General features: G+C 34.9%; 1 protein-coding gene across 3 annotated transcripts in view; it reads right to left on the bottom strand.

Moving 5' to 3' along the window:
• Window positions 1-15,264, bottom strand: part of LPGAT1 (lysophosphatidylglycerol acyltransferase 1) — a 65,867-nt gene that overhangs the window by 19,455 nt on the left and 31,148 nt on the right. For all 3 annotated transcript variants that reach the window (XM_082670898.1, XM_082670896.1, XM_082670897.1), the window contains exons 3-6: window positions 13,614-13,732; window positions 8,638-8,733; window positions 5,346-5,619; window positions 1,057-1,183 (exon numbers count right to left, since the gene is read on the bottom strand). In XM_082670898.1, coding sequence (XP_082527024.1) covers window positions 1,057-1,183; window positions 5,346-5,619; window positions 8,638-8,733; window positions 13,614-13,732 — 616 coding nt within the window. The remainder of the gene's footprint in view (window positions 1-1,056; window positions 1,184-5,345; window positions 5,620-8,637; window positions 8,734-13,613; window positions 13,733-15,264) is intronic.

Below are 15,264 nucleotides of genomic sequence, written 5' to 3'. Positions count from 1 at the left end.
CAGTTTCTTGGGTTTTCTATGTAGACTATTGTGATGGTTAACTTTTTTTTTTTTTTTTTTTGCGGTACGCGGGCCTCTCACTGTCGTGGCCTCTCCCGTTGTGGAGCACAGGCTCTGGACGCGCAGGCTCAGCGGCCATGGCTCACGGGCCCAGCTGCTCCGCGGCATGTGGGATCTTCCCGGACTGGGATACGAACCCGTGTCCCCTGCATCGGCAGGCGGACTCTCAACCACTGCGCCACCAGGGAAGCCCTAACTTTGTTTTTATATTTGAAAACTCTAATGGTTTACACCTATGAAAATATGTTAACTATTTACTTCCAATGGATATGTAATTTGAGTAGTTTTCCTCTTTAAAGGCAGGCTTTTGTGGCAATTGTGATCTTCCTTGGGACCAACTACTCCCTTAGTAACTTAGTTGCCATGTGTTGAGATCTTTGAGGAGGAGAAAAATGGCTTATAAAGCGATCAATTCTATCCAGGTCCTATCAGCATCATTTTTTGATATGAACACCTATACACATTTACCTCAAACACTTTAAAAAAAGAAAGGTCTATATTAAAAAAATCTCAAGGAGCTGTTGCAGAATATTCAATAAATGGTTTTGCTGTTGTTCATGCAAAAGACATAGGCATATTAAAATATTAAAAATTTGGAAGTGTAAGTCATTGCTAAATTATCAATTCAATCATTTAGAAAATCTTACATGACTTAATGATTTAAAAACAAATTCCATTTCTATTAATACAAATCTACTTACCCCAGTTGAGTACATATTTATCCTTGATATTTGCCCTTTAAGTTAATTACTTTCACTCAAGAGTGTCAGGCGATCAAATAATCATAGTGCCTCTAGAATGCCATTTTTAGAGACTTTTATCACTCAGTGAAAATAACTACTTCAAATGATATCTTCATATTCAAAATTCAGCATAAGAATGATTTTGAGCCAACTGTTTTCACTATCAATTATAATTTAATATTAAAACATTCACAATGTCCTGAGATAGTACTTTATGTTGGCTTTACGCTGAGTACTAATGTGTAATTCTTACCTGTAATGTACATGTGTGACTACTGGTTTCCTGTATCCAAGGATCCAGGTTTGAATATCTATGGGTTCAGCTTTGGGATAAGCTATGGTTGTATCTATTATCCACTGGAGGCCTTTCGATCTGCTGTCTGAGAACAATATAAAATTGGATCAATTTTTATATTATTTGCAGCAAATAACATAGTATAGAATTATAAAGCATACTGATATATCCTTTGCTTTAAGAGAATGAACTTTGGCGTTACTGTTCTATATGATGCACTTAGGATGAAATTAAGCATTTCCTATTACATTATAAAATGGCTGAATCTCAAACAAATTAAACAACAGAGTGCTATAGTTTATTGGACATGCATCATTTAAGCATTCAATACAATTATGCAGTATCAAGGTCTAATTTACATTTTCTCTCTCATAAAAACTGGCCTACAAAAGAAGCCAGTAGCTAAAGTATCACATCACAAAAGCAAAAAGCAGACCTTAAAACAAAAATCTCCACTCACTAAATATAACACAAGATAATACAAACACCAAGTTTTGTGATACTTGGGAGGCATTAATAAATATTGAAATAAGGTAATGAAATTAAGCATTTTATTGATGCACATGATCATCAGTTGCTGCTCTTGTTCAAAACAAACAAAAAACTCCTTCCATTTTAGCAAGAGTTATATAAAAATAAAGCAATAAATCTGTCTACCCTTTGGTAGGTACAACAGGTAACTACTGTTGTGAGAGGGGCTGGGGAAGTTCTGTTTACTTTGGTCCTCTGCGCGCTGTTTTTATTCCCAGCACGGAGTACAAAGCTGAGCAAGAAGCATGGACATATATACACTACCAAACGTAAGGTAGATAGCTAGTGGGAAGCAGCCACATAGCACAGGGAAATCAGCTCGGTGCTTTGTGACCGCCTGGAGGGGTGGGATAGGAAGGGTGGGAGGGAGGGAGATGCAACAGGGAAGAGATATGGGAACATATGTATATGTATAACTGATTCACCTTATTATAAAGCAGAAACTAACACACCATTGTAAAGCAATTATACCCCAATAAAGATGTTAAAAAAGAAAGAATTGAGACAGGAATTCTCAAAGAGAACGCTGATAGCTAGACTTTAAAGTGTAATGGTCTATCCTTTGTTTGAAGTATTTAAAGGATCCCTAAAAAAATAAAACTTATTTTTAAATATAAGGCCAAATGTACAGTAGGAATCAATAATATTTTACTTAAAATATCAAATAATTAAAAACTGGCCTTAAAGTCTTTTAAAATTTTAGACAACATTCTGAAGGGGAAGAAATAATCATATAAGACATAAGCTTAAAAAATTTAATTTTTAAATAACATATTGCTAAAGGAACAGAATGTATGTAAAGAGACACATTTTAACAAGCTACCAGTGATGTACATGCTACAATGTTTAGGGGTAAAGTACACTGATGTCTGCAACTTACTTTGAAATGCGTTAAAAAAATACAACCAAGATGGACTAATAGATGGATAGAAGGATGGAGAGAGATGTGATAAACCAAATATAGTAAAGTGTTAATTATAAAATCTAGTTGGCCAGCTCATGGATATTAACTGCAAAATTATTTCAAACTTTATGTATATTTGAAAATTTGTATAATAAAATGGTTGGGAAAAATCACCAGAGTTCAGTTTAATATCTATTAAATCATACAATAAACAAAAAAATACTAATCCTTTTAAAGTTAATTAGAGGGACTTCCCTGGCGGTCCAGTAGTTAAGACTCCGCACTTCCATTTCAGGGGGCACAGGTTCAATCCCTGGTCGGGGAACTAAGATCCCACGCACCGCACGGGGTGGCCAAAATAAATAAATATATAAAAACTTAAAGTTAATTAGATACAACTTAATTTTTATATGTGTAGGGACTGACCGCACATTAAAACAGACATGAAGGCATGGTTTGTGTTTATATGGAATAAAATACTAAATAGTGAGTATGAATACTAAAGAAAATAAAACACAAAATGTCCATACCAAAGCAGAGAAGCAAATGGTAAAATCTAAGTAAAACTAGTTTGGGGGTATACGGTTTTCTAAAATTTCTTATGATTTTCCTAAGCTGCTAGAATAAAAAATTTTTTCTTGATAGGTAAGAAGTGGATTTATTTAGAGAGATACACATTCCATAGACAGAATGCTGTCCATCTCGAAAAGCAAGACTGGCCCTGGGAGAATCACACTCCACAGACAGAGTGTGGGCCATCTCAGAAGGCGAGAGGCCTAAATTTTAACTAAGGTAAGATAAGTAATAAACAATTTCACTTTGGTTATAAACAGAGATTGCTTCTCTCCAAAAGAAAAAAACATTTCTCTTCCCTCTTGTGTAATCAGTATGACAAGTGCCCATTCATTTCTCTGAGATCTAGACCACAGGGTATTGACTGGGTAAAACTACTTAAAAGCAGCGGTATTTATTAGCACAATTAATCCTATTTGGAAGACCTTTGCCTTCAAGCTTTGGCTTGGCTGACATTGCCACAGTGTCTCTCCAGCAGTGAAGCTATTCTGAACCTTCCTTTTCTATTAAAAGACTCTTTCAATTTGTCTTTTTAATAGATGATGAAACATTAAGAGAGCTGACTGCCAGGCAGCTGTTTGGAAAAAACAAATGAAAGGAAAGCTCAGCACAATCTCACGGGCATTATTTCCATGTTTGGTCCTTACCATCACCTAAAATAACACATATTTCTGAGGGCCAAGCATTCCCATTTTATTTTATCTGAAGAATATTAAAAGAAATAGCAAAATGTTATTACGGAAACAGGCCTATTAAGTTTCTTTCAGCTTTTTAATTTATAATTTATCACCAAACTTTCATAGTGTCTTGGATGAAGTAGTTCAAAACAGTCTTCATGCTGTTGGCACAAATATCTTCTGCAAATATGCACAATTCACTAGGCTGTCTCCAAGACAGTTGCATCTTTTTTTGTTCAGTTTTGTTTGTTTTTTTAAATAAATAAATTTATTTATTTATTTATTTTTGGCTGCATTGGGTCTTCGTTGCTGCGCGTAGTCTGCCTCTAGTTGTGGCTTCGTTGCGGTGCCTGGGCTTCTCATTGCGGTGGCTTTCCTTGTTGTGGAGCACAGGCTCTAGGCGCACAGGCTTCAGTAGTTGTGGCTCAAGGGCTCTAGAGCATAGGCCTCAGTTGTTGTGGCACACGAGCTTAGTTGCTCCGTGGCATGTGGGATCTTCCCGGACCAGGGATCAAACGCGTGTCCCCTGCATTGGCAGGCGGATTCTTAACCACTGCACCACCAGGGAAGTCCACAGTTGCATCTTTGAGTATGGTTTACTTTTTACTGGCCATAAAAGTAATACATACTCACTATATTTTTTTAATTCAGAAAAGTATTAAGAAATGGAGAAAAATTATCCATAATGTTACAACTCAGAGAAGCAATCACTGCTAATATTCTGAAATCTTTCCTTTCACTGATTTTCTACTGCCTTATTATTTACATATTTGAGCTCATATTGTTTACACAAGAGTTGTATGTTTCTCCCACCCCGTTAACATTATAGAGCATAAGAATTTTCCAAGCCAATAAACATCATTTGTAATGGCTGTGTTGTATTCTGTTAGATGGATATTTAATAATTACTCATCTGTTCTCTCTTCTGGCTATTTCCAATTTCTTGCCATTAGAAATAATGCTGTGATAAACTACTTTGCCAGTATTTCAGATCATTCCCTTTTGATAAGTATTATTTGCAGTAGAATAACTGAGTAATTTATCAACATTTTAAGACTCTTAGTAAATACTGCCAAACTTCATTAAACTCATTCTCTGTATTAAAAACAGAAAAACTTTCTAAATTTGATAACTGCAAAAAATATAAATCATTATAATTCCATTTGCATATCTATGATTAGTTTCTCAAATTTGTCATTTCTATTCCTGTATCTTTTAATCCAGCAATTCCACTTCTACGAATTAATACTACAGACATGTTCCACAAATCTGTAAGGATATTTACAGGAATGTTGACTGCAGCAGTGGGAATGGCCACGAGTAAGGTGTACAGTAAGGGAGAGATACCTTCGACTTTATACATTCCTATATTATTTGAATAAATTATTGTAAGCATGGACTACTTTTGTAGAAACATTAAAAAGTTATATTTTCATCTTCTCCCTCAGTATTATTTCTGTTTGACAAAAATTATAAATATAAAAAAGAACAATGTTATCTTCTGGAACTCCAGAAAATCCTTTAATTCCAAGAAAAGAAAAAAATGCTAAAAACCATCATACCTAATTCCTTAGCATCTCCTCCTGCTGGACTTCCATTTTCCTGTCGTGCTACAAGTGCATTCAGAATAATTTTTGTTGCCCCAATCCTTGGCAAAGTGACATGTGTAAGAAATGGCAAGTTATTTTTCTTGGCAAATGCCTGACTGGTTTCTCGCCTCTTCCTGAGGAAGCCCCCTTCTGGAAACAGAACAATCCATTTTCGATCTCTGTTCCTGTAATTATTTTCTAGGTGCTTCTTGAGAAGAAGAAGCTGTTGGTCACGATGAGATTTTCCCTAGAAGGTAGACACACATAGAGTAAGTACAGTCACATTTGAAATTTAAAGGCTGTAAAATTAAATAGAAATAACTGCTTCTAGAGTAAATCCCAATCATAGGCTAGAATAGTGATTTCCCCCCACTTACTTCCCCTTTTGACCATACTGGAAAAAGTAAGTTATTAGCACTTACATAAATAAACCCTTCCCCCTGCAGAAAAAAATTGCTCTAATTGCCCCCGAAAGTTCATTCATTCATCATCAGTGAGTATTTACTGAGTACCTACTACTTACTTGCCAGGCACTGTCCTGGAGATGGAGAAGTAAGAGACATTCACGAAGCTTACTTGAATGGGGAAGATATATAATACATATGCATATGTATATGTGCATATGTACAAATGCAACTGGTGATAAGGTTAGGAAGAAGAGTAAGAGACTAGAGAAGCTCAACAGGGTCAGGAAAAGCAGCTCCAAGGAGGTGAAATTTGAGCAAAGAGCTGATAATGTGAGGGAATAAACCATGTGAAGATGAGTGGCAGAGTACTCCAGGTGATGAGGAGAAAAAGGACAAAGGCCCTGAGGTGGGAACATGTTTGGCATGTTCAGAGAACTGTGGCAAGGTCAGTGTGGCTGAAAATTGCAGAGAGAGGCAGAGGACATATAAGAAAGGCCTTGAGCTTGGTTAAGTAGTAGTTTGGGATGCAATATCATTAGAATGTTTTCAAAAAGGGAGAGTCATGATCTTATTTACTTAAAAAAAAAATCTGCTGGCTCCAGTAACAAAAAGACTACAGGAAATAAGTTAGGAGACTCCTGTAGAGTCTGGACAAGGGAGTTTGATGAGATTCAACTGTGGGATATCGATGAGAGGTGCACACATTCAGGGAAAAATCTGAAAGCTAACAGGACATTCTGATAGACTGGATCTTAGTTGTGAGGGAAAGAGAGGAAAGAGGATAACTTGGAGACCGAAAAGAGGAACCTAGAAGCTTTTTTAGGAAAGCCCAAAACCCATGACTAAATATAAGAAGGTTCTTCCTTGCAGTATGGTCAATTCGCTAATAATTTTCCAGCCAACACAATTACAGAAGCTCCCCAAAATAATTTGTACACTTTCAGTCTTTAGACTAAATTATTCTAAATGCAAACTAAGTAACGATTTTCTTAGCTAATTTACAGAATTGAATTGATTATAATTAAGCTTTACTTTTAAGTTCCCTAGAGTACATGTAAAATATTTTTAATATTCTTGGAAATATCTTGTCAAAAATGTTTAGTAGCAAAGTCCCAAGAGATTTTCTTTAACATTAATACTTTTTTTCTCTCCCCTTCCCCCATGTTATAGATTTTTATTACTATCAAACAGGGAAAAAATTTTTGCACTTCAGAAATGAATTTGTAAATCTCTCCTGTCTTCGCCTCCAGTGACACTCTAAGATATTAGGTTAGTTTCTTCCTTAAGTTGTTCTGATCATTGTTTATTTTGTCTCAACCTTGTTGTGGCCAATCCCCATTCCCAATTCTTCGTAGGGTTCCAGTGCCTGCTTTTTTCCATCTCTCTGCTCAGAAAAACCAAGGGTGTTTCCAGAAAAAACTAGACAATTACACAGAATATGAAAAACAAAAATATGTTTTGTATATAAAACTGTCTGGAGGGGACTTCCCTGATGGTCCAGTGGTTAAGACTCTGTGCTCCCAGTGCAGGGGGCCCTGGGTTCGATCCCTGGTCAGGTAACTAGATCCCACGTCAGGGAACTAGATCCCACATGCATGCCACAACTAAGAGTACCCATGCCACAACAAAGATCCCGTGTGCTGTAACTAAGACCTGGTGCAGCTAAATAAATAAATAAATATTAAAAAAACTGTCTGGAGCAAAGTATAATATATGTGTTTGGGGAGACCTATTTTCATAGAGCTTAGAAGTTTTTCTACACACTTCTAGCTTATTTCTGAATTTGTGATGCTCAGAAGAGGCTTAATTAGATTCACCAGCAATTCATTATGTAATTACTACATGTAAGGTACTGCACCATCCAGGGTGAAGTGGCTAAATATATAAACACCAGATAAGTGTAGCATTATCATACATAGAAACTCTTGATATCATATTTTGGTTATCCATTTTTGAGAAAATAAAGCATGTAGCATATCAGGGAAACACTATAATGTAGTGCTGACTTCTTCTTTTATTATTTTCTTTGAACCCGCAGCCCCTGCATTGGAAGCGCGGAATCTAACCACTGGACCGCCAGGGAAGTCCCTGTATGCTGACTTGATAAGAGGGTATTATTCTTTTTCCTATACTAAACTATCCCTAATGCTTACGACCCATTCCCAATCCACCTTCCTCCATCAAACCCGTACTCATTCTTTAAATGTATGCCACATATCATCTTCTCCTCTTAAGGTTTTTCTGGATTTACAGAAATTTGACGTACTCACTTTTCATACTATGAATTCGCAAAATATTTCCTCTTATTTATTTATTTAGTATTCTCCCGACTGGTAATCTTATTTATTTAACCATCTCCCAACTGCTAACATAGATACCTTCTGTATCATATAACGGTGACTTGTAAATAAAAATAACAGTGATAATATAGATGATGATAGTGGTAGTCATGATGAAGTTGATGAAAGTAGCAGGGACTGTTCTGAGCGTGTAACACATATTACTTCATGTAATCCACACAGCAACTCTGTGAGAGGAGTACCCATTATTCTCATTTGAAAAATGAGGAAACTTTGAGAGGTTAAATAACTTGCCCAGTTCACACAGCTAAGAAGCAGAAGAGCTGAGAATGTGGCAGGCGCTTGGTAAACTGTTTAGAAGCGAGGAGGGTAGAGATTAAAATATTTGCATTTTAATGTTTATGCATACTCAAATTCAGACTGAAATACATGTTTTAGGAAAAAAGATTCCCAGCTCCCTCAGATAACTAGAGCTGGCTGGTTTTGTGATGCCTCTTTTTACAATAAAGAATTAGATTGATCAGGCTATCACTGTGGAAAAAAATGCTCATTACTTACCTGTCTGATAAAGAAGTCTCCGTGAATTAGAGAAACAATTCCAAAGTTTGTGTACTTAAAAATATGATCCATCAACCACATCATTTGAGCAACAACCTAAAATATTTAAAAGCAAGAAATAAATGTTGAATAGAAAAAAAAAAAAAACCTGACTATACTCTAGCCAGTCTCTAAATTTTATGTATAATCATCCAAGCATACTTTTAATTAACCTAACTATCTTAAATCTGTTACTTCTACAAATAAAGCACTACATGAAAAATTACAGGTCTTCATGCATTCTTTAGAAATGTGTTGTATAATTTCCAAGGATTTTGAGATTTCTCTGCTGTTTTCTGCTACTGAGTTCTAATTTGACTTCATTATATTAAGATAACCTATTCTGTATTAGGTCAATGTTTAAAATGTATTGAAGTTTGTTTTATGGCCCAGGATATAGAATATCATTGTATATGTTCCACAGACGATTAAAAAGAACGTGTATTCTGTGTTCTGGGGTGTAGTATTCTACATGTTTTGATTAGATTTTATTGGTTGATGGTGTCGTTGAGTTCCATATCATTGTTGATTTTCTGTCTGTAAGTTCTATCAGGTGCTGACAGACGGGTACTAAAATCTCCAACTATAATTTTGTATTTATCTATTTCTCCTTTCATCTCTATCAGTTTTTGCTTCATGCATTTTGAGGTTTTGTTGTTTTGTGTTTATGCATTTAAGACTGTTATGCTTTCCTGGAAGATTGGTCCTTTTATGTAATGGTCCTCTTTGTTTCTATTAATTTTCTTTCCTTTGAAGGTTACTTTTTCTGATATTAATATGGCCAACTCACTGTTTTCTTTGACTAATGTGTTCATGAGATATATATATATATATTTATATCCTTTACCTTAAAACTAACTAGTTCAGTGTATTTGAAGTAGGTTTCTTGTAGACAGAATATTGTTGAATAATATGTTTATCTACTCCACCAATCTTTCTTTAACTTGCTGTATTTAGACTATTTAAACATAATATATTTATTGCTATGTTAGTGCTTAAAAAAAAAAAAAATTACAGGTCTTGATTCCAAGTCTTGGATTCCTAGGTCATAGGTATATACATATCACTGGGTAACAAATAAAACTGAATTAACTTCTTAAATTTGAACTTAATGATTTCCAATTTGTTCTATGTAAACAAAACCTTTGGAAATTCTTATATAACTTGTAAAGTTATTTTGAAACAATACAATATGCCTAAGTTATCAAATGAGGGCTCCACGTTTAATTAATAAGCACTAAGGCTTTATAAAATGTGACCTTAACTTCATGGCTAAAATATTAAAAGTCATAAAATATAAAGATGTAAATATAAAAATTTATAAAAATATAAAATATAAAAATATCCAAAATAAAAGAACATTAAAGAATTCATTTAGTCAATAAATACACTGTAAAATTTTTAAAAATTCATTTAGTAGAATGATTTACACATTCCATTATATCACAAAGAGTATTTGTTAGTTTATACAAGGCCTTACTCTTTGCCAGCATAAAAATACTCAGTTTCTTAAACACAAAAATATTATCCACTGCTGATAAGAGTTAATAGCCATATCAAGAGCAGAAGACTTTATTTCAAGCAAATTTCAAAATTAAAAGTAAGTGTAAACAGGATCTAGTAAATGAATTGGTTAATTGTTCTCCCCTGCTGAGATAACAGCATCCCTTGTTATAAGCCTTAAATAAATAAAGTGAAAACTACAGCCTCCATCAAGAAAGCAACAGAGCTCCACTTTGGTTCCTACAGGAATAACAAATGTAAACTTCATCTCTGAGCACCAAATTGTATGAACTAACATATAAGGAAAAAACTAAGCATTGATATCCATGTGTTGCTTTTACAAAAACATTATAAAAGCCCACAAATAATATTCAAGCTTCTGATGTAATTTTTCAGTATCACTGAACAGTTCATTTACATGACTCCTATTCCAACAGTTTTACCATATAAAATAACTTTAAAAAAATAAAGATACATACATGAAAGACTGATTCCCAAATCACTTAATACAGAATAAAATAATCACCAACATCTCATTTTTGAATCTTGTTTTGCTTTGTAATGATAACCACTTTGTTTAGATATATTGAGATCTGAACTAAATGGAATTTGCTGAAAAGTGCCCCAAGAAACAAAACAAAAAGCAAGTGGAGTCAACCTGTAAAACCTTTGAGCTTTATATACAGTATGAAGTGTGGCTGCAATTTATTGCTCTCTGGGTTTAATACCAACACTAAAGTAACTAGCTTTTATGGTTAATCTTACATTTATAGTGGATTTACCGCCTCAGTTAGAAGGGTAACGTAAAACAAATTCAGTAAGACAGCCAAGCTATCTTCTGAGATTTGTATGGATAATTCTGTCCTAACTTATTTTAGGGGAAATGTTACAAGTCAATAAATATTTATTACATATCTAAACATTCTATTGATAGAAATAAAAATTCTTGGTTTTATCATCAATTGCCAGAAAAGGGCAAGACTCCGCACTTCACAGATACTTATTAAAAAGGTACCAGCACGTTTAGAAAATATAACTAATCCTTTGTTTCATATTTCTGAAAAAATGAGGTCAGTAAACACAAGCTGCCTGAATCAACTCTGTCAACGTTTCACAGGCTGTCACTCAGAACGTTGTTAGGTATTTCCAAGGGACAAAATTGCTCTACATCAATTATTCTTTACCCGGAAGCACGAATTTTCTACATGTCAAAACATCTGGGGAGGCTTAAATGAATGGCTCCATTCTTCATATCCTTCTGAAATTTTAGTGGAGCCAATGGTTTTCCCATTTAGAAGTCTACAAGGTCAATTTTGGCTGTCACAATGACCAGGGAGTTCTACTAGCACATAGTAGGTTGCAGTCAGGTAAGGAAAACAATGTGCAGCAGGACAGTCAAGAACAACAGTGCCGTCCTACCAAAATGCAAGCAGTGCCCCCACTGAGGAACAACGACAGGCGCTACAGGAATTCCTGAATTCAAAAAGCTATGTTATGCTCACATCACCATTAAACTAGTATTTTTAAACTGGCCCACAATTTAGCATTAGCTTTCTTTCTTTGAACGTGCCCATGGAGTATGCAATTAATCAAGTAAACATTCCTACTTGTGAATGTAAATTAATATTGCCCCATACTTATTATGCAGGAGCCAGAAATTTTCATGTTTCCACCTTTTTATTTCTCAATTACTCCTTTATGAAACAAGATAAAAAATTCTTCAAGGTTTCAAATTATTTTGTAATATTAGATAATAACATTAGTATAATTAATCTGAAAATAAAAACAAAATAACTCTGGACAGAAAAATGAACCAAAGACCAACTAAAATCTTTTTACAAGAGCAAACAAATAAACCAAAATTTTTCTTGTCCACAATATCAGTGAATCTCAGATTACCTGATACTCTGGTTAATACAGTTCTCATCTCTGCCAAACTGGAGTTAGAGTAACAAAGTTAGGCATATTTATAGTCACCGTTTTAAGCACTCTTTGAGATTCAAAAACCAATAGAAGACACTGTAGGCCCTCAGAAAAATCACTATAAATATAAGTATCTTATCGGTAAGCATAAAAATGTTCTCCTTGATACAAAGCCAAACAAACTAGTTTTTACACAATTTTAACATCAAGAATTTAGGGGACAGGCAGTAAATATTATTATAATGCAAATATATCTACACAGTGATATAACAATTCTGAATATGATTCTGAATATAAGAAAGGACTGAATTTATTCTACATTCTAGCAAAATTATGCCTCTGCTTTTCAGATAAACAACAAAAACAGATTCCATAATAAGCAAACATATTTTCCATTTACTGTCACCTCATTTTCTGACCCCTGAGCTGCTGAATGCAAACTCTGGGACCTAAACACACCAGGCGTATTCTTGCCTTAGTGTTTTGGCCAAGATTATTTCACTAAAGAAGAGGCCCTTGCTTCACTACTCTGCCTAACTAAATTCTACTCACCCTTCAAGGTCAAGTTTACGTCCTCTCCCCTCCACAAAGTTTTCTATATCCACCAAGTACATGGTGAGCTCACTTTCCACTGAAAATTTCTCACTTTGCAATTAAGTATTGTTTGCTATTCCCTCTCTCCACCTACCACTAGATTATTAGTTGCTTTACGGGGATAGTATCTTATAGGATGGTCTTCTATATTTATAGTCGGTGACCATAAATATGAAACACTTATAAAATACCTATTGATTTGTTTCTTCACTATTAGGCCAAATATTAATTCCATTAATTTTATGTATTTTCTATTTATTTACTTTTCTATGAACATAACCGCTTTACCTACTCTTAAGGTAACAATTCGTTTAATGTTAAGGACTGACTTTATTTTAAACCCTCCCAGTTTACAGGTATGTTTTAGTTAGCAATATAAGCAATGTGAAGTCAACAGTTCAAACACAGCCCCAGAACGCTGAATAAAATGGCCCTAATATCTTTCCTTTCAATTTGCTTTCTAAGTGAAATCCAAAATAATATTTACCTTACTTTCTTTTGGCTAAAGATCCCCAAGATCACCTAATTCCCTGTCCAATTTTACTCTTCTATCTTAAGCAAACTGCTTTTTGTGTTTGTATTTCTCAAACTGGCAATCCACCACTCACCTCAAGACAGCCCCATGCTGAACCATATTAACTTTGCTTCCATTTCAGTTATCTTTTTTAAAAAACAGCTTTGTGGAGATATAATCCACATTATCCCAGTTATTTTTCTTTAGGTCTGTAAATTCCTCTCTTAGAATAATTTAGAGTTATATACATAGTATATTTCTCTTTTTAAATTTTTCTAAATTTTCATGAAAAGTATACATATTAAAGTGTAAGTCTACATTCCCAACTGTGGTAAGATCCGTAAACTGATTCTCTGTTAACCTCCCCTTTCTGCAGCCTATCTCTGCCTTCAGGATGGCTTACCAGTCCTTTGTCCTGGAGGCACATCATCAAAGTACACACATCTCCTGTTGCCTGATGATTCACCAACATTACTGCTTCATCTTTTGAAATTGCTTTAATATCTTCCCCCCATTCCATCACTGTAAGAACAAAAAGTTTCAAAGCTGTCATTTAAAAAATGTATACATTTCCAGAAGACTTGTATTAGAAACACTGGTGCACATTAATGATGATACATCACTTAGCTAAAACTTCTAAAAGTTTAGAACTAAGTTTATTTCCTATAAAAATCAGGATGTTCATATTTTATAGAGACCCAAAACATCCGTTAAAATGTAAAACGGCCATCCTTTGATTTAGAAATTCTATTTAAGAGTTTATCCTATAGAAACATTTGTCCAAACAGGCAAAGATATGCACAAAGGATATTTATTGCAACTTACACGTTCAGCAACAGGGGAATGGATAGTTTTTATATAATGGAAGAGTATAAACCCATTAAAAGAATGGAGGATATCTCTATACACTAACCCAAAAGGACTTCTTATCAAGTAAACAAAACATACCACAAAACAGTATATAAAATATAATCCCATCTTTTCAAAGAAGGAATAAAATTTACATGCAACTTAATACATTGAAAAAAGTCTGAGGAAATGAATTCAAAACTTAATACTGATCATCATTGGGAGGTGGTTCCCAAAGCCCCCTTAAATTCTACTTTATAATAACATATGCAAATATTATAAAATGTGTAAGCATTTTCATTTTACAAGAAAACTAATTAAGGATGTTACATTTATTAAAAATCTCCAGATGAAAAGTCAATGCACCAAAGCCTATATGTACACTTTAAGGAAAACAGTGATATCTCCAGGCAGTTACGCCTCATTTTATACCAAATTTACTACACACAAAAAAATAAAACAGCATCAGTGTCAAACATCAGGACTCTACAAAGAAGGTTCTAGGTTCCTCAAATGTCTGACGTGAATTACCAGAGGCTGAATATATGTTAGCATTCACTCATCTCACTCACTGCTATAAGGAAAGAAGTTGAGTCACCTGTGTGTAATAGTTCTGGATGAAATAGGGATGGGAGACCTGTTGCTCACCTGCTTTACCTCTGCCAGCCTCCCTCCTTCACAGTCACCTTTCACTGTCACCCCAATACAGCGGAGCTCCTCATAAGAGTTCATTTGAGAAAAGAGTTCCGTTAATTTTTTTTATTATTAAAAGCCATTTAAGGGCTTCCCTGGTGGCACAGTGGTTAACAATCTGCCTGCCAATGCAGGGGAAATGGGTTCGAGCTTTGGTCTGGGTAGATCCCACATGTCGCGGAGCCACTAAGCCTGTGCGTCACAACTGCTGAGCCTGCACTCTAAAGTCCGCGAGCCACAACTACTGAGCCTGCGTGCTACAACTACTGAAGCCCCCACGCCTAGAGCCTGTGCTCTGCAACAAGAGAAGTCCCCGCTCGCCACAACTAGAGAGCCCATGCACAGCATGGAAGACCCAATGCAGCCAAAAAAAAAAAAACCAGCCATTAAAGCAAGGTATCTATGCATTCATTTTAAAGATCTTAAAGATTTGTATTAAGGGAATTTCAGCTGGGCTGAACATATATTCAGTTGTGGTACCTACCTGCAAAGTGAGGTATTCCAGTCATTCT

The sequence above is a fragment of the Grampus griseus genome (genome assembly GCF_964374135.1).
Source record: "Grampus griseus genome assembly, chromosome: 1".
In the NCBI taxonomy this organism is placed as follows: domain Eukaryota; kingdom Metazoa; phylum Chordata; class Mammalia; order Artiodactyla; family Delphinidae; genus Grampus; species Grampus griseus.
The sequence above is the reverse complement of the archived record's forward strand: the minus strand, read 5'-3'. Positions and strand labels throughout refer to the sequence as shown.